The sequence below is a fragment of the Vipera ursinii genome (assembly GCF_947247035.1).
Source record: "Vipera ursinii genome assembly, chromosome: 1".
NCBI classification, from domain to species: domain Eukaryota; kingdom Metazoa; phylum Chordata; class Lepidosauria; order Squamata; family Viperidae; genus Vipera; species Vipera ursinii.
The window spans coordinates 286,640,435-286,659,470 of record NC_139512.1 but is presented as its reverse complement, the minus strand read 5'-3'; the positions used below and the strand labels follow the sequence as shown (position 1 = coordinate 286,659,470).

Below are 19,036 nucleotides of genomic sequence, written 5' to 3'. Positions count from 1 at the left end.
ATTCTCCTCTCTGTGTAGAAAACTGCTGGATGTCAGGCTACATAGTACCACACACTAAACTATATTCCTAGGTTCTATGAGCACTTCTAGCCTTGGGTCTAAGATCGTCGAGAACGGATTCATTAGAGGATACATATTTTTCTTACAAGGAAAACTTTCTATGGCGGGCTTTCAGCATGAATATACAGAATGTATCAAACTCCAAGTCAATCACAGTACATTTTATTTCCAAGAAAATGTCACAGTATTTAGGAATGTTCAAAGGACATGTGTCAAACAAGTAAGGAAATGTTTAGAAGAAAATGGAATTAATTCAAGCATTAAATATAATTTATATAATAGTCTATATAGGGCCTATGTTTTGATATACCGTTTGGGTGTATGTACACACACACACACACACACACACACACACACACACACACAGTGTATCTGTACTGAGTTGGTTCAATATTAAATTAGGGAACCTCTAAAATTAAAATTGATAATTAAGCACTGATTGAACCCCAGGTATTTACAATGTTGTTTTCTGCAACCTGAGAAAGTTGATTCCTTCCTTGGGCAGAGCTAACATCTAAATTATTAGTTCTAGAAAAACCTTCAGCTTATATGCCTTGCAATATGGTGCTGGTCATTGCTTTTCTAAGAACACCTTTGGAACTTACTGGGAACATTTTCTTAGTGTTTCCCAATCTTTCCAAAGTTTCATTTTAAGATTAATATATAATAGCAGTGATATATACATTTTAAGACATCTATTTGAAAAGGTATAAGTTTCCTCCCCATGAATGGAAAGGTGCATTCGCAAATAATAATACCCAAACAATTGAAAACCAGCTAAAAAAAATCTCTAGAAGGCATGAAAATGGAGGGTAGGAGAGAAAAGATGCAGCATGAGAGAAACCTAAATTGTTTTATTTCTTTTTGCCTCCTTGGCAGATGAATGTGAAGAAGTGGAGCATCAGTGCCAAAAAACCATTCAGCAGCTTGAAGTTATTCTTGGGGAACCACTCCAGAGCTACTTTTAATCTTATCCCACCAACTCTTCTGGTTTTAGAGGTTAAGACTTGCAAGGACCAAGAGAACACAACCTTTTTCTAATTCTTTCTTTCATGTATACTTTCACAAATCTATTTGCTCAATATTTATGTTAAAAAGACTGTTTAGATTTTAATTAAAAAGGAACAAATTTTCAAGTGTAACTTCTCTACATTTACTTTTTCTTGTGCAGTTTTTAAAAGGTTGCATTACACTCACTATACTGAATTAAGTTTAATTTCTTATCACTTTTCTGGGCCGCATTGAAAAACTTTATCACATCTGCTGTATTTTATTTCCTCATCTAGAAACTCCTACCCGTCCTAGTTGAAGAACTGATTTCATCTCAGCCATCAGTTTTTCTTCATACCAAAACATTTTAAGGAGACAAGTAGAGTTTAATAGATTCCACATTGCTTTGCACTTTCAGAATTTTAGTTATAGATTGGAAAGCCATACATTCTCCATAAAGATCAGCAGAAAAATTATAATTGATTCTGAACAAATCGGAACTTTTTACAGATTTTTTGATAACAGATTTTTAAAAAATGCTAGGCAGTAGATTGAGATACAAAAACAGCTGCCTAGGTAAACAGTCATAATGGAAACATGTTATATATTACCCAGAAATGCATGAAAGCCTACTAATTTTACTGAACACTGATGAGGTAATCCTTGCTAAGTTCAATGAAGTTTTTTCCCAGTTATATATGTACTGGTTTGCAATTTAATACTGGTGCTTGTAACTATTTTTCAGGTGTAACATCAGAATATATTTCAAGGATAACAGTATTAATCACAAATTTCATAAGCTTTATAAAAATCTAATGGGTGTGTGCCTTGAGAATCAAGCCTTTCTCTATGAACACTAAAATGTTGTAAAAGCACAGTATTCTTCAAATATGTTACATAGGCACAATCTCCGTAGTTAGTAAACTATAAATTGTTAGACCATTTTATGGTTAGTTATTAGATACAATACTTTAGTTAATTTAAGTGGTCACACAGAGAGATATCTGCAATCTTCTTCCTTTGTTCTCTTCAAGCAATTAACAAAACACAGGAACTGCACAACTACCAACATCTTGCATCTAGGAGTTGAACATCCCCAAAGACTTCCAATATACAGATCTTGTCAAGCTGCTTAAATCGATGTTTGTACTCTAGGATATGGATGCCATTGACAGCAACATTATATTGATGATCTTTGCAGAAAATTATCAGCTGAAATTCAGAAGGATAACATCAACAGCAATAGAATCGACTCCCAAAGACTATACAATGCAATGCCAATAAATTAAGACTGATCTTTCAGAAATCCTTTATCAAGCAGTCTACTTCACTATATCCCTTCAACATTTTTATAATGTCTAAATGTATCCATAAAACTTGTTTGCCTACAACACTGGGTTGCAACACTGAAGCTACAAATAGTTATAGTTCTTTCTGTTGCATCCAGTAGGTTGCCAAACCTTCAAATCTTGGAAAGGAAGAAAATGTAATGCAAATGTCTGAATGTCATCTTGTTTTGGGATAGTTACCAATTTCTATACATCAAAGAGTTATACAGTATATGGTAGAAGGTTGGCTCAGGAATTCTGGAAGGTGAAATTCACATGTATTGTTTTCCATACCTTTCAGGAAGTCCAAATATAGTTTTCCATACATTTCATGGTAACTTCCTCCCCCTTTACCTTTTATCACAAATAATTCATAAATGTTTGAATTATTAATGCTATTTATTTATATGGCCACTCAGCTCTGGCATTGTGACTTAGGGTAGTGTACAATAGATAGGCATTAACAGGCAAAATACAGATCAGTAATCTTGTTTAGTTCCTACCTCAAAGTACATTCCTGGGCTGAAAGGAAAATGAGCAATAGATCTTTCTTCTTCTCCCCAGCTATTGAACAGGTAAGAATTTCTCACAAAAACATTATCTTTTATTCGGGGATTCAGATGAAGAGCAATATCACTTGACTCACTGGACTTAAGGTTAATTGCAAAGCTGAAAATAAAAATGGTGACATCAGTTATGTAGCCTTAGGTCATTCTTCCTCCAACTTAGTGCCCTCTATCATGTTCAGCTCTGCGGCTCCCATTAGACCTTCCAGTTCGTTCTTGCCCTCACCCAGGATGGAATTGTATTTAAATCTCTTTCCTACCAACATTACATTCCAGGTCAATCTTCACTACCACATTGCTGGTGACATGGATATTTAACCTAGTTTCAAGTTTTAAGCTTCAGCCCTAATCTTGTTGAATAGATTGCCTCAATGTTGGAGACACATAGCTCCAGAGCCTTGTTATGACAAAATCGCAGCTACCAATTTCAGTCCACAATTCAACTAGTTTATAGTAATCTTCCTGCCTCTGATTCAGAGTATAGAGTAACAGTAGGCAATAGACACTTCCAGAGACCTCAGCATGCCAGATAATACTCTTGTTAGTTTCCATGTAAGCTGGTGGAATTATGACTTAGAACTATGCTCTAAGACATTACAGTGTAAGACATTACAGTGAATAAATGTCTGCTTACAGCAGCTGGCAGGTGGGAATTATGCAGACCATGTTGAACAGATCACAGAAGGCTAGTATCTGTCAGGCCCACATACCTACTGTACACTAGACCAGAAAATCCTTCCCAAGAGAGACTAGGAGTATTATTGAATCAATTGGTGGTGGGAGGGGAAGAAGCAAATTTATTAAAGACTTTACATATCCAAAGTTAAGGATAACCAACATGTTAAATATTGGGGTCAGCCAAATACAACCAGTATGGAGAACAAGAGCTTGGCTGATAGGGGGGAAATTTATAATTTGGCAAAATGACTGCTGAAAAGGCCAATGGCCAGCACCAGGACTGTTGCTCTTTCATTTCAGCATCTCTAATTCTTTCATCTCTGTATAAATTAAATTAGTGTAAAACTTCTCCAGATAAGTAGATATTTGTGGACATTCTCTAAAATCACAAATCTGGGGTGATACTAAACTGCATAGTTTTGGGCTACAGACATACTGTACATTTTAGGTTAAAGACATACGTGTAGGAAATAGGGTTTCTTATGAATGCAGTAAGGTTTTTCTCTAGAAGTTTAGGAATGAATTACAAACGCCTCCGTTGCAATAATAGCAGCATGTAAAATATTCAGTGTTGCAAATAATGCAGTATTCTAATGCACTAACCCATTTGCTTTTTCTTTAACTTCTCCTTTAACAACAACTGTTCGTCCAGGCTCAACAGAATAATTAAGTTTTGCTGAATAAGGAATTACCTGAAAATATAATCAAGCCCAGAGTTACCTATGCCAAAAACTAATAAGCTGCAGTTTATATATATATCATGTACCTGAGTTTTCTACCACTTACATATCACTCGAGGCATATAATAATTAAAACAAATACAAGGCAATAATAATTAAGGGAAAAATTAAAAACAAGTGATTATTCACAATTATTACTCATTTACACATTTATGGCACTTCATTTTCAGAAATGATCTGAACAAGCCTATTTTCTACTTGGCTGTAACATTCTTTATCTCTTAGTCCCTTAGATTTAAAACAGATGCTCCAGAACAACCATCAACTCCCAATGTCTCAGTAGTATAAATTTTTTATGTGACAGATGAAACTATTAAGGATAAGGGGGGAGGGGTCAATGTTCCTCCTCAATTCACAGCTTTCAAGAGATGTCACTTTTTACTTTTTTGTATGCCCTTCTTCCATTTATCTCTTTCCAGAAAGACTGTTGTTGAAGCCATTCCCCACCTGAGGCAAAATGGCTCAAAAAAATATTTGGGTTTAAACAAAATTTAACAGTAGCCTAATCTCCTACATCTTAAAAAGACGATGCAGTAAAAGTGCTACACTCAATTTGCCAGCAAATTTGGAAAACTCAACAGTGGCCACAGGATTGGAAAAGATCAGTTTACATTCAAATTCCAAAGAAAGGCAGTGCCAAAGAATCTTCAAACTATCACACCATTGCACTCATTTCACATTCTAGTAAAGTTATTCTTAAAATCCTACAAGCTAGACTCCAGCAGTATGTAGATCGAGAACTACCAGAAGTACAGGCAGGATTTCGAAGAGGCCGAACAACTAGAGATCAAATTGCCAACATACGCTGGATCATGGAGAAAGCTAGGGAGTTCCAGAAAAACATCTACTTCTGCTTCATTGATTATGCTAAAGCATTTGATTGTGTGGATCACAACAAACTCTGGCAAGTTCTTAAAGAGATGGAAGTACCAGACCACCTTATTTGTCTCTTGAGAAATCTATATGCGAGTCAAGAAGCAACAGTGAGAACTGGACACGGAACCACTGATTGGTTCAAAATTGGGAAAGGAGTCCGGCAAGGCTGTATACTGTCCTCCTGCCTGTTTTAACTTATATGCAGAGCACATCATGAGAAAGGCAGGGCTAGATGAATCAAAAGTTGGAATTAAGATTGCCAGAAGAAATATCAACAACCTAAGATATGCTGCCACTCTAATGGCAGAAAGTGAAGAGTAACTAAAGAGCCTCTTGTTGCGAGTGAAGAAGGAGAGTGCAAAAGTTGGGTTGAAACTAAACATTAAGAAAACCAAGATCATGGCATCCGGCCCTCTCAATTCCTGGCAAATAGATGGGGAAGAAATGGAGGTAGTGACAGATTTTATTTTCCTGGGCTCCAAGATCACTGCAGACAGGGACTGCAGCTAAGAAATTAAAAGACGCTTGCTCCTGGGGAGGAAAGCCATGGCAAACCTACACAGCACACTAAAAAGCAGAGACATCACCCTGCCAACAAAAGTGCGTATAGACAAGGCTATGGTCTTCCCAGTTGCAATGTATGGCTGTAAAAAGTTGGACCATAAGAAAGACTGAGTGCCAAAGAATTGAAGCCTTTGAACTATGGTGCTGGAGAAGACTCCTGCGAGTCCCTTGGACTGCAAGGCGATCAAACCGGTCAGTCCTAGAGGAGATCAACCCTGACTGCTCTTTAGAAGGCCAGATCCTGAAGTTGAAACTCAAATACTAATGAGAAGGAAGGAACTGGAGAAGAGCCTAATGCTGGGAAAGGTTTAGGGCAAGAGAAGAAGGGGACAATAGAGAATGAGGTGGCTGGATGGAGTCACTGAAGCAGTAGGCGTGAGCCTAAATGGACTCCAGAAGATGGTAGAGGACAGGAAGGCCTGGAGGAACGTTGTCCATGGGGTTGTGATGGGTCAGACATGACTTCGCAACTAACAACAACAATCTCCTACAATGAATTAAGTGAAAGTAAACAAATAACATAAATTAGAGAAATTGTAGGAACACTTTATGGTATATTCTGTCACCTCACCATCTTGGCTTACCTGCCAAATTTATATAGAACATAGAATAATAGAATTTAAAGGACCTCAGAGGTCTTCTAGTCCAACCGCCTGCTTGAGCAGGAGACCCTATATCATTTCAGACAAATGGTTGTCCAGTCTCTTTTTGAAAGTCTTCAGTGATGGAGTACCCCCAACTTCTGAATGAAGTTATTACATTGGTTAATTGCTCTCTCTGTTAGAAAAATTTTCCTTAGTTCAAGGTTACTTCTTTTCTTGGTTAATTTCCAACCACTGTTTCTTGTCTTGCCTTTTGGTGCTTTGGAAAGTAGTTTGACCCCTCATCTTTGCAGGAGCCCCTCAAATATTAGAACTCATATGAAAGATATAATCTAAATTTAAACAGTCTTTTATTTAATCAAACGTAATTATGTCCTGACTCTACCATTCAGCTTGAAGAGTGTCGTTCAGCTGAAAAAAGATTGTGTAATATGCATAAACAGATAACATTCATGTGCAATACTGGAAACTTTGAAGCAACTGTATTTCTTTCAATGTAACTTTGGTTCCTGGAAAGAAATATTATACAGTGAAGATGACTGAGAAGACAATCTGGGCTCTCTGGCACATGTTCTTCACTTAGTTTCCCTCAAATTAGTTCCTTACTCATATTTTAACCAATTCTTATTCATATATGTTTCAGTATTTGGAGCTGATTCAATAAGGAGTTTACCAGATTGGGGAAAGCTTGGGAGATGACATCTAGACTAAGACAGTGGGTTTTCTATACTTTTATTATAGGTAAAAGTTTTACTGTTCCAATGTTGGAAAGACTAATAAACCTATATCCAACTATGCAAGCAATTTATGAATTTGCAATAGTGGCAAATATCTGTAGCTCAGGTGTAGGATGAGGGTAAAGGTTCATTCTACGAGCTTGTAGGTTGGTTTCTAAACGTTTCGTTACCAGGCTAGGTAACATCTTCAGCGGTGTTTAGAGGTTCCCCTGAAGATGTTACCAAGCCTGGTAATGAAATGTTCAGAAACCAACCCACAAGCTCGTAGCCTTCACCCTCAATTTATGAATTAATGATTTATTGATATAGATTAGCTATGGATAATTCTAACAAATTATGATTTCCATTCATTGAAGTGTCTATTGTACAACTTTATATATGTGTATATGCCCATGAATATATCCATTGTACATTTTTATTTCTTCTTTTAAGCTTTTTTCTTTCTTCTATAATTTTGTGTATTCTTTTTGTATTTAATTAATAAACAAATGGGGAAAATGAGCTGCAGCTCAGGACGGACCTGGGAAAGATAAAATATCTCTTACCTAATTTAAATTAATTCAACCACATCAAATGGTTTACCTCAGGGTTTTTCAAGCTGTGTTCCACGGAACCCTAGATTCTCCAATAACTTGATGGGGTTCCATGAGAAACTAATGGCAACAGCAGCGACAAAAAAAACACTTGAATTTTTGAACAGCCGATTTTTTTATCACTAGAAATTTTCTGTCTCTTGATCAGAGTGCTGGAATTTTTTTTCTTCACTAACAGGCTCCACAGCCTGAATTTTTTTAAAAAATCCCTGGTTTACATCTTAAAAGTACTGAAGCAACTAGCAGAGGCGTTTGTAGAACTGTAATATTCAAGAGGGAATATTAGGATAAAGGACTGGCAAATATCAGAAGGTTGATGCAGAGCAAGTGTTGTCCCCACCTTCAGAAAGAGGACAGGATACTATAGACCTCTCAACTTGCAATCTGCAATAATCGGTTCAAGGATTGTGCCCAAGGGACAGCAGATCTGTGAATGTTTGGATAGGAAAGCAACAATTTATCAAGAGTCTAACTGGGTCTATCATAAACAAATTATGCTTATCTCTTTTTCAACAAGAGGGGGAAAGCAATAGAGATAATATACCCTGACTTCAATAAAGCACTACACAAATTCTCTCTTGTGATCCTCATTAGTGAAATAATAAAATGCAACAGATGTGCAATTGTTAGATAGATTTGTAACTGGCCAAATGACCACACAAGAGAATATTCATAAATAATTCCACATTAGCTTGGAAAGTAGTATAGAGTAGAAGGCCAGAAGGCCCTATCTTGGGTCCTGTGCTATTCAACATTTTCATTAATGACCTAGGTGAGGGGAATTGAAGATTATCTAATAATATAGATGTAAAAAAAACCGAAGTGGTTTAGAGAAGATTCGAACAATCTTGACAGGCATGATTAGTGGATTGAAACACACAGGATAAAATTTGACAGAGAAATATGAATGCCTGCACCTGAAAAAGGTAAGAGAAAGAAAAAAGGGAAAGGCCCAAGTTGACGATGGTCCTACTCTTTTTAGTCAGACAACATTTGGAACATTGTGTCCATTTCTGGGCACCACAGCTATAAAGCACATTAGCAAACAAGTCTTGGAATAAATTCAACGGAGGCCCTCAAAATGGTGAAGGAACTGAAAACCAAGTCCTGTCTGCAGGACTTAAAGGAACTGCATAGGAAGAGTAAGGGAAAATATGATGGCAGTCTATCTAAAAGACTGTTATATAAAGGAGGGAGTAAATTTGTTCTCTATTGCCTTGTAAAGCAAGATACTAGATCATTGGGTGGAAACCACAGGGAAATTGATTCCGGTTAGATGTTAGGAGGAATAAACCAATAGGAAGAACTCTTAACTGGCAGTATAGGTTGCCTCAGTAAATGTTCTTTTAGTTGGAGCACTTCAAACAGAAACTGGACAAACATCTGTCTCAGCTGCTTTAACAGACTCTTCACAAAGCAGATCGCTAGATGATCTTCAAGGTCACAATTCTATGTATTAACTCCAGGGAACTCTAATGTGGCCATTGCAAATGACAATTGCAGAAAACTATCAAACGAAACTGCCCTGAAGGACAATTTGAATGCAGCCGTTGCTGTTTGCTAAATGAGCACTTTTTTGGTTTATACAGCGTGTAGAATGAGTTATTCAATAAACCATGGTTTAGCAGAATTTTGAACCCAGTCACTGAGTCTTGTCAGAGGGATGGCAAATCATAAATCAGCTATGCCCTAGTCCCTCCCACGTGCATATAGCTTTGTAATGAAAAAGTTTACATCAAGATTAAAAAAAAGTTCATGCCCTTTTATGTTCATTTTCATTCTGTAGCATGTTCTAGCGGTTTGTATTTAGAAAGATACTTACAAGCTGTGAGCTATTAGGTACATCTTCCTGTATAGAAAAAGAGAGAGTCTTAAATGTAAAATGAGAGAACAAAATAGTACACTTAAAAATACATTTCCCATGTTTATGGATCCTTGAGAATCTTGATCAACATAAGATATATAATTAAATGCTGACATGAATTGTGATATCTGAACACAGGTAGTCCTTGTTCAGCAATCACAATTGGTTCCAGAGACTCGGTCACTAAGCAAAGTGGTTGCTCGGTGAAAATCACAAGACCACAACTGTGCTTTTATGATTTCACTGCAGCTTTCCTTTCCTTTAAAAGATACAATCCCTAACAACCAGGTAAGCCCAAGCAACAGGGAACGTTTCCAGAGCTCAATTAATGAGGAAGCTGGATAAAACACCAAATCTTAGCAATAATAATAATTAGAATAATTAGCAAGAAGGAAATAAATGTTTGTGATTGCATTCATTAGAGAGGAACAAATTCCAAGAGAATATAGCAGGCATACACTGAGGAATTCGGTGAAAGGAATCCGCTAGTGACAGCTGTTTGCCTAGCCCACTTGTGATTTTGAGCTGCTTAGGAGGGAAACAAAAACCTTCAGTGTGAAACTTATTACAGTCCTCGACTTACAACAGTTTGTTTAGTGACCATTCAAAGTTACAATGGCCCTGAAAAAAGTGACTTATCACCACTTTTCACACATTCGACCATTGCAGCATCCCCAAGGTCAAATGATCAAAATTCAGACACTCGGCAACCGATTCCTATTTATGACGGCTGCAGAGTCCTCTGTGTGTGTGTGTGTGTGTGTGTGTGTGTGTGTGTGTGTGTGTGTGTGGTGTGTGATGTGATCACCTTTGCCACTTTCTGACATGCAAAGTCAATGGGAAAACCAGATTCACTTAACAACCAACTTTATCAACCACAGTGATTCATTCAACAACAATGGCAAGAAAAGTTGTGAAAAGGGGCAAAAGCTCACTTAACAAATGTCTCCATATAGCAACAGAAATTTTGAGTTCAATTGTGTTCGTAAGTCGAGGACTACCTGTACTCTGTTCAATTGTATATAAAATATAAAATATGGTATATTTTAAAAATATTTACATATTTGCTTTTGATATCTTTTTTGTTTATAATATCCACATTTACAATGTAAAAATAAAAAATGCAGAATGTTGTTAATTTCTTCATAAAGGCTTTTATTTACATCCTATTGCTATAATTTGATCTTTCACATCAAGACGGCTCCTTATACTGAATATGTGGGCAAGCTGCATGTTCCAATTAATAATTCTATTTATAAAGTGAATGGTTCAATCCATTCTATTCACATCATGAATTTATACCATGCATACCAACAGAATGTTATAAGAAATAGAATAAATATTTTATATTTTAGAGCAATGTCAAAGTAACAGACTGTCTCTTGTAATAACTCACCTTGTTGGAAACAAATCCAATCAATGTAACTTTCACTTTTCCAGATATTGCAAGAGTGTCAATTTTTTCCAGATTAATCTTATGTTTATACAGCAACAAATGCTTTCTGTTAACTGACACCTGTAAAAAACAGCCAGCTAAAATGTGAACATTTTATATGGAAGCACTGATAAAAATAGTTTAGATAGCAGATTATTTTTAAAACTCCCCTCCGCCCTGTGCGTTCCCACAGAGAGGGCCTCCTCAGGGTGCCTCCGGTCAGGGAATGTCGACTGGTGGCCCCCAGGGGAGGGCCTTCTCTGTGGGCGCCCCGGCGTTATGGAACCAACTGCCGGTTGAGCTCCGGATGGCATCGGACCTTCGCTCCTTCCGGCGCGGTCTGAAGACCCACTTATTTGAACTAGCTGGTCTGGCCTGATGGGGAACGTTAGGGTTTTTAATGGGTCTTTTATTGTTATTGTATTTTTTAACTGGGCACTTGTTTAATTCCTTTTTAATTTTTGTATTTGTTATTTATATATGCCCTGTTCACCGCCCTGAGTCCTTTGGGAGAAGGGCGGTATACAAATTTAATAAAAGTAAAGTAAAGTAAATTAATCAAAGGCATCTTAAGGCATTTCATGAAAAGCAGCCTTTCATTTTTGACGGTAATTTAGCCACTGTTTTGCAAACTATGATTTAAAGATGAGACAAACAGCCTTTTGTTTGAAGGTTGCAATACATTTCTTCTGACCAACATGAAGTCCAGAATGGGTGTGGTTGGTGATTCTACAATATTTAATTCTCTTTTTAATTTTTGTATTTTGTATTTTTATATGTGCCCTGTTCACCGCCCTGAGTCCTTTGGGAGAAGGGCGGTATACAAATATAATAAACTAAACTAAACTAAACTAAACTTTTCGAACCTATTTTTAGCTTGACAGGATAACAGGAACAATTGATGACTGTAAGGCTAATACAGCAAAACCTCTGACAGCGGAAGAAAAAAAAAGACAATCCAACTCTGGAGGGGATTCCAACTTTGGAGGGAAGGTCCCTTTATATCTCACTTGCCTTTGCAAGACTTGAAGCACCCATTTTCTGAAAAAGTTTGTTATCTTTGAAAGGCTCTTGAGCTCACAGCTGGAAGGCTGTAGCCACATGCAGCCTGCTCATCTCTAGTGAATCAAGAATGTGCCTTTGCACTAATCCCTAGTGGTTAAGACCACCTCTAGCATATTAGGAACAGCATTATTTAACACATCAGCCAGTAGTGCAAGATAGGAGGAGTAGGTACTTGCAGGGAAGAAAATGCCTTTTGTTCCCATCCACCTGCATCTAGAAGCCATACTCAAGAGTGCTATTCATTGTGAAATATATTATTCTTACATGGATGCTATATATACTGTACTCTAAAAAAAACCTGAAAAATCTTTCTGAACTTTATACCACGACCTCCACCCCTTTTACCCACAACCATTGCCACATCAGTTCAAACTTTAAAGAACAGTATAAGAGAATTTTATCCTTCCATCAACAGACACAAATTTGTTTTATGTTGGGATTTGATTGCAGAGTTATGGGGTGGGATGCACATTTTTTCTGTTTGCTGTTTTGTTGCTAGCAGTGATCTACGGTAATTAGTTTTCAATTCCATTGGATTAAATTTATTTGAATGTTTTGTTAGGTATCTTGCAAGTTATTAAAAAGCCAAAATGTGGGATATATACGGTAAGCTAAATAAATGCAATATTAAGAGCATTGATCCAGAAAGTATCTAATCAAGAAAGTAAAAGTTAGATAAATGTAGTTAGTACTCCCAGTGGAATCAAAGTAACTTAGCCTAAACTTAAACTTAACCTGTTGAAACCAATGGGAGCTCAGTATATAGTTGCAGTTATACAAGACCTATTGAACTGGTATTACTAACTGGCTGATTAAATAATTAAATCTGAGCGATTTACCTGGAACTTATCATGGCGAACCATAAAAACTATCTCGAAAGGCTTTGTTTTTTCAAAAGGCATCTCATAAATGATCTCTTCTGTGCCCCATCTTTCTTTCTGCAAGGTATTGCAAACTATGCAACCGGATCTTTTGAACCGAGGGTTGAAATGAAAGGCTACATCAGCACGAGGTTTTGTACTGTTGCCACACTGAAAGTCCACCTGGAACCTAGTAAAGTCAAACACACTGGAGTCAATGCCATCTTTGTTGAAGCAGCAAATAATCTCTGGAAATGGAGAAACTTAAAGCTGCTATCTCCTTATTCCACTCCTGTTATATGAGCTTAGAATTTTGAGCAGGATCAGCAGGAACATTCATTCCATACCAGACTCATGATGACATCTTCAAAGAGGTGTATATAGGATTTAGAAGCATTGTTTCTAATTTCTAATATGGAATATATCCAACAAGTGGCCAGAGTTTTCTTCTAGACCAGACATGTCAAACTCGTGACGTCGCACAACATATCGGAGCAATGGGGTGGGCGCAGTTTCCTGATGACACGTCCAGCCCGCGGGCCTGCAGTTTGACACCCCTATTCTAGACCATGGACATCCCTAAAATACCACATTCATGGCTATGTCCATTCTACAGAGCAATTTCATAGTAAAGGTAAAGGTTCCCCCGCACATGCGTGCTAGTCGTTTCCGACTCTAGGGGCCGGTGCTCATCTCCGTTTCAAATCCAAAGAGCCAGCGCTTGTCCGAGGACGTCTCCGTGGTCATGTGGCTGGCATGACTAGACGCCAAAGGCGCACGGAACGCTGTTACCTTCCCACCGTAGTGGTCCCTATTTTTCTACTTGCATTTTTACGTGCTTTCGAACTGCTAGGTTGGCAGAAGCTGGGACGAGTAACAGGCGCTCACTCTGTTACGTGGCACCCGAGCTCTAGCTAATATTTTGAAAAATTATTACATATTTAGATATATCTTAGAAACATTTTCTAAGTGTTGCATATTTCTTTTTATATTTATATTTCTTATCTAATGTTATAACATAGTCTCTTGAATACAGTACTAAAATCAATTATTTTATCCAGGCAAATATAAGTTTGTGGACTGGTTCAACAAAATAATGTAAACACTTTCACCAGCAAATTTGTGGTCTAATTGTTGTGATTCCTCACCAGCCAGTGGATGCAGCAGCTGACTCTGAGGAATCAGATGAGGAGGAGGGGCCTGGAGTGACATTAGAGTCTAAGGAAGTTGGACAAGGAGCCTGGTCCCTCTACTCACGCTCAGGCTGAGACACAACTGTGCTGGGAGCCTGAGTTGGACAGTGATGAAGAACAGTTGGAACAAATCCAAGATGCACGAGAGTGCAGGCAAGAGAAGTGAGTTGGACAGAGGAATGCAATGGGGTGGCTCCAAAGGCAAAGGAGAAGGCATTAGGAAGCCATGCCTTGGCTGAATGATAAAAGGGAAGGTGTGGGAGGTGCTGGTTGCCGAAGGTAACCGTTCTGTTGAGGATCAAGTTTCTGTGGACTGTGTTTGCTTTGGACATTGACTCAGGTCTGTGAGAATAAAAGGGGTTATTTTTTTCTTGCGGTTCCTGCCTGTTTCTTGGAAGAGGGGTTTCTCCTTGTGAGTATAACAAGGACTCACATAGGCTGGGACAGAACACTAATATCAACTGACAATCATTATTGTAAGGAAAGTTTAACATTCCTCAAAAGGTTTAATAAATGAACAAATATATATGGTGCTTGCCTGTAATATCCTTACACAATAGCTTTTAATAGAACATTTATTTTTAATTTTACCTCTCTGAATCTTCAGGAACAAATCCATGTATTATTACAAGATCTCCAGGTGAAAGATCATCAATTAAGGTCCCAGCATATGGAACAACCTATTTTAAAAAGAGAGGATATGTAATTTCTAATCTTGCTACTTAAAGGGAAAAATCATTTTTTCACAATGTTCCATTTTTTAGAAAACCTAATAATTAGTAAAATCATGCTCTATCAATTTAGTTAGTTCAGACAATCTCTTCCTAAGGATAATTCCCAAGATTCAGAATCTCTTAATCAAGATGTGAATATGCAAGATGGACAATTCTCTGACGTGAGCCACTCATCTTCATTCAACTGATGACAATAAGGAGTTAGACATGCAAGCAAAATTAGGCAGCTGTGTGCAGCAACACATATGCAAGACAGCATTGACACGGACCTTCATTGTAAATATCTGATTTCAAGGCAATCAGTATAATCAAATCAGTTTTACAATAAGCCGCATAAAACAAGTCATCAGTGTAGAAGCTGGATTAAGGTTTGAGACCTAAAACTGTTCTAAACCGAACAGTGGGGAAACATATTTGAGCAGGCAGGATTCAAAGTCTATTTTTCTGCTCTGCATGGAAACTCTCTTGCAGCTTAGCCACACTTTTTCTTCTCGTCTTTCCCCAACCTCTCACTTCAGAAATCCCCTGTCTTAAGATTGAATGGGATCAACAAGGAAGAAGAGATAATCACTGGGCTCCGGATTGTCCTGTGAAAATTGTCCAAAGACATCATTTTTCTGTCTTCTCAGCCTTAGAGGTTTTTAGGCTCTGTACGATCCAATTGCAAACAATATCTGAAAGGTAAAGTTGTAGAGAGCTAAGTTTTAAGTGAACATAACTGTATACGTAAATATGTTGAAAGAACCATTAAAGGGGATACAAAGGAAATGTTTGGAAAGAGAATATGGTAGAAAAAACTGTTACCTTTGAGTATAAAGTATAAAGGAGAACAAATGTAAACTACTCCAGAAGGCTTAACATTCCAATATTAAGCTACAGAGTTGACAAGTCACCTAAAAATCCTAGCCTTTCAATCAGTGTGGGCTGCTGTCTCTTGACAAATGGAATTCTAAAGCATCTGTCTGAAATAGTTCCAAGGAGAGATATTTTTAAAATACCCAGCAAAAGCTCAGCAAAGAACTCAAAGAAAAAAGTCGCCACTGCCACTAGTACAACTCTGAACACAGTTTTCTTAAAAGAATCAGTGTGGTTTTCCTCCACACGCCCATTATCTTCTCTAATTGCCATGTCATACATGAAATGGGAGCAGTTATATGTGTTCCTAGAATGGCAAATATTACATGTCTACTCTTTGCGCTTTACTCTTTGCATGTCACACTTGGCTTCTGGATCCAATTCGAGGTGTTGATTTTTATCATTTAAAGCCCCTCATGGCATAGGACTGGGTTATTTGAGGGACCATCTCTCCCACTTCTGCCCATCCCATCAGATCCAGCAGAAAATATATGATACAGTATCCTGTCTGCCAGGGAGCCACACTTGACAGGATGCAGTGCTGCCTCAAATCTTAGGCTTCTATTAGCATTTTAAAAGATGGCATTAGCTTTTTTAACATGGCAGTCTAGGACTCTTTTTTTAACTTTTAAAAAGCACATTTTCCTCTTTTCTCTAGGTCATTTCTTTTGGCATACAAGAACTTGCTCTTTCAGCAGCTTCAGAACAGCAAAGTGTATACTGAAATTCCTTGAATATACTTGTAAATCTTAAGAAAGGTACAAACCAGCTGGGAAAAAGTAAAGTAAACCATAAATTTGCCACTTGTGGAATGTTATCTAGAATCAATATTTTGTATTATTCAAGTCTCACATGTAATCAGTGTCTTAAGTGTTTGATCACTTGCTTTCTGATTGTAGCATATATCAAAGGAATGTATTGTTTGTTTTTGCAGAAGACTTGATTCCCCCCCCCACACACACCCTTAGTGCTTTTTGCTTTGGCTGTTATACTTGATTTGTATTTTTGGATGAACAAAGTCCCTTTGCAAAGATAAATGCCACTCTCAAATTCAGGGGTCAAGTTCTTATCAGTTCCATGCCAAACTCAGGGTGCCTGAGTTTGGAGGCAACACTAGGAGGAGCCCCCCCCTTTCTGACATGTCACCCATTCTCCTCGCACCCCTCCCCCACATGTGGCTGGCTCCATCCCTGTTGATTTTTCAGGAACTTCCTAATTTGTTCCCTTTCTTTTTCCTTGCATTTTTTATTCCTCTCTATTTTCTTTAAGTTTAGTTTTTGTTCCATTTATTATTATAATCAAGAGTCTTAATTTAAAAAAAAACACTAGATTTTAGGCATGGTTAATATTCACTGACTTCTCCACACTCAGCTCTACAGGCTATTTTGCATCAATGCAAGACTTCTTCTTTACCACAATACACTATCAAAATAACTCGTGAGGAACTACAGTATGTGGTGCTGCATCATTTTAGCCCCAAGGGAGATGCCCAGTAAACTCTTCTGGCTCTCTTAAAAGGCTACTCTGATTTTTAATAAACAAGATAGGTACTTTAGTGAATTTTCCAGCCAAGCCCCTTCATTCATTTTCTTTTTTAAAAAATAACCATATAGTATCAAGAGACTGGATAATATCCGACTAAACTATAGGATTGTTGTGCACTAGCCGCGTCCATGGTAAATGGATAAAATAATACTAAGTAATTCCACACTCTTGCAGCCACTGCATTTCTGCTATTGCAATAATTCTATATCTTACTTAACAAATAACGGGGGAAAATTACAACCACTACCCTCTGCTGCCAATACGTTTTTTGAAGAGATGGGTGCCCCAGTGCCTAATCACAGCCAAGCAAAAATCCACATAAAAAACACGTCTCAAAGACCCAAACCGGGCTGGTTCCTCATAAATTAAACGAACAGACTAATTCTGAAAATTTTTTGCTTTTGTCTCATCCTGCTGGCCCTAGCAGAAGTGATTTTTAAATTCCAGCTAATTTCACGCAGACCCCGGACTCCATCCAACTCACGAGACCAGCCGATTTTAATTTCCACTGGATGGCGCACGGTCCACGATATTTTCTAAAATTTCCCTTGACTTGATTCGCCTTCCCATCCGCTCATCCAAAGCAGGTAAGTCACTGGCTACGCTTCAGCTGTATCTGTTTGCTTTTAACTCTCTGCAGCTGCTCTACTGCGGATGCCCTCAAGTTAACTCACCTCCGCATCTGTGGCGCGCACTCTTCGCCTTCCGGCCAAAACTGCAGCGGCTGTTTTCACCTCGCACTTATCATGCTACCGATCTTAACGTTTTAAAATGGTGCCTCGGCATTCTTCCTTTTCCTGGTTCACAAAGCGCGACCAATGACATCATCCCACCAAGACCCGCGCCTCCCACACTTAAAGGAACAGCGTTCGGAAAGCAATTTGCGTAACCTTTGACCGGTTCTGGGAGAAGATTTAACCAAATTCGCAATGGTCTAGTCTAGGTCTTCGAAGAAGGAAAATGGGAAGAGTATTGACGCCTTGGAAGTTAGGTGTTGGAGAAGACTCCTGGAAATACCGTGAAGAGTCAAGAAAACAATCCAATGAATCATTGATCAACCCAGAATTAATCAATCAGAAGGGACCTTGGAGGTCTTCTAGTCCAACCCCTGGCTCAAGCAAGAGATCCTATAGCCTTTCAGATATAGGCTGTCCAATCTTTTCTTAAAAAATCTTCAGTGATTAGGCACCCACAAGCCTGAAGGCAAGCTGTTCCACTGGTTAATTGTCCACACTATTAGGAAGTTTCTCCTTAGTTCTAGCTTGCTTCTCTCCTTGATTAGTTTCCATCCATTTTTTCTTGTCTTGCCTTCTGGTGCTTTGGAAAATAAGTTGACCCCCCTCTTCTTTGTGGCAGTCTCTCAAATACTGGAATACTGCTATTACATCCCTCCTTTTCTCTAGACTGGTCATACCCAAATCCTGCAACTGTTCTTCATATGTTTTTGTCTCCAGGCCCTTAATCATCTTAGTTGCTCTTCTTTGCACCAGGCTCTTTTTTTTCTTATTTCTTATTTTCAAATTTTCTTATTTATGTTCACTTGATTTTCATTTTTATTCTATGAATTTTTCCCAAGGACCTTGAAACAATCTCCCAATCATTTTATTTGCAAAATAAGCCAGTGAAGATGTCTAAACTTTTTTCTAATACAGAAAGGTTTCTAATATAGAAAAGGATAGTAGAAAGAAGAAAAATAGTGAACTTTATTTGTCAGAATAAGATGAATGCATTCTTGCAGGAGTACTCAGGGT

General features: G+C 37.9%; 2 protein-coding genes across 5 annotated transcripts in view; one reads left to right on the top strand and one right to left on the bottom strand.

Moving 5' to 3' along the window:
* The window catches only part of HEATR1 (HEAT repeat containing 1), a 46,020-nt gene extending 44,818 nt beyond the window's left edge, over positions 1-1,202 (top strand). The window contains exon 45 of the mRNA XM_083375383.1: positions 940-1,202. Coding sequence (XP_083231509.1) covers positions 940-1,028 — 89 coding nt within the window. The 3' untranslated portion in view covers positions 1,029-1,202. The remainder of the gene's footprint in view (positions 1-939) is intronic.
* Positions 1,203-1,836: 634 nt separating this feature from the next.
* Positions 1,837-18,089, bottom strand: LGALS8 (galectin 8). 4 transcript variants are annotated; one of them, XM_083361992.1, is made up of 9 exons: positions 17,960-18,089; positions 15,457-15,559; positions 14,743-14,831; positions 12,938-13,148; positions 10,995-11,114; positions 9,557-9,583; positions 4,226-4,314; positions 2,882-3,047; positions 1,837-2,262 (listed from the first exon to the last, which is right to left on the bottom strand). In XM_083361992.1, exons 2-9 carry the CDS (start codon positions 15,496-15,498, stop codon positions 2,113-2,115), a joined length of 894 nt encoding a protein of 297 aa, XP_083218118.1. In that variant the 5' UTR covers positions 15,499-15,559; positions 17,960-18,089; the 3' UTR covers positions 1,837-2,112. The 4 variants fall into 4 exon arrangements, with proteins under 4 accessions (XP_083218118.1, XP_083218120.1, XP_083218119.1 ...); XM_083361994.1 differs by lacking the exon at positions 17,960-18,089 and adding an exon at positions 17,770-17,863; XM_083361993.1 differs by lacking the exon at positions 17,960-18,089 and adding an exon at positions 15,690-15,708.
* Between the last annotated feature and the right edge of the window lie 947 nt (positions 18,090-19,036).

Coding starts and splice junctions, on each gene's coding strand:
- LGALS8 (XM_083361992.1), bottom strand. CDS start 15,498: ATGATGTCTTTGGACAATTTTCACAGGACAATCCGGAGCCCA. Junction 14,832..15,456: donor ACAGGACAATCCGGAGCCCA/GTGATTATCTCT, acceptor TTTTTAAAATAG/GTTGTTCCATATGCTGGGAC. Junction 3,048..4,225: donor GTTAAAGAAAAAGCAAATGG/GTTAGTGCATTA, acceptor TTTTATTTTCAG/CTTTGCAATTAACCTTAAGT.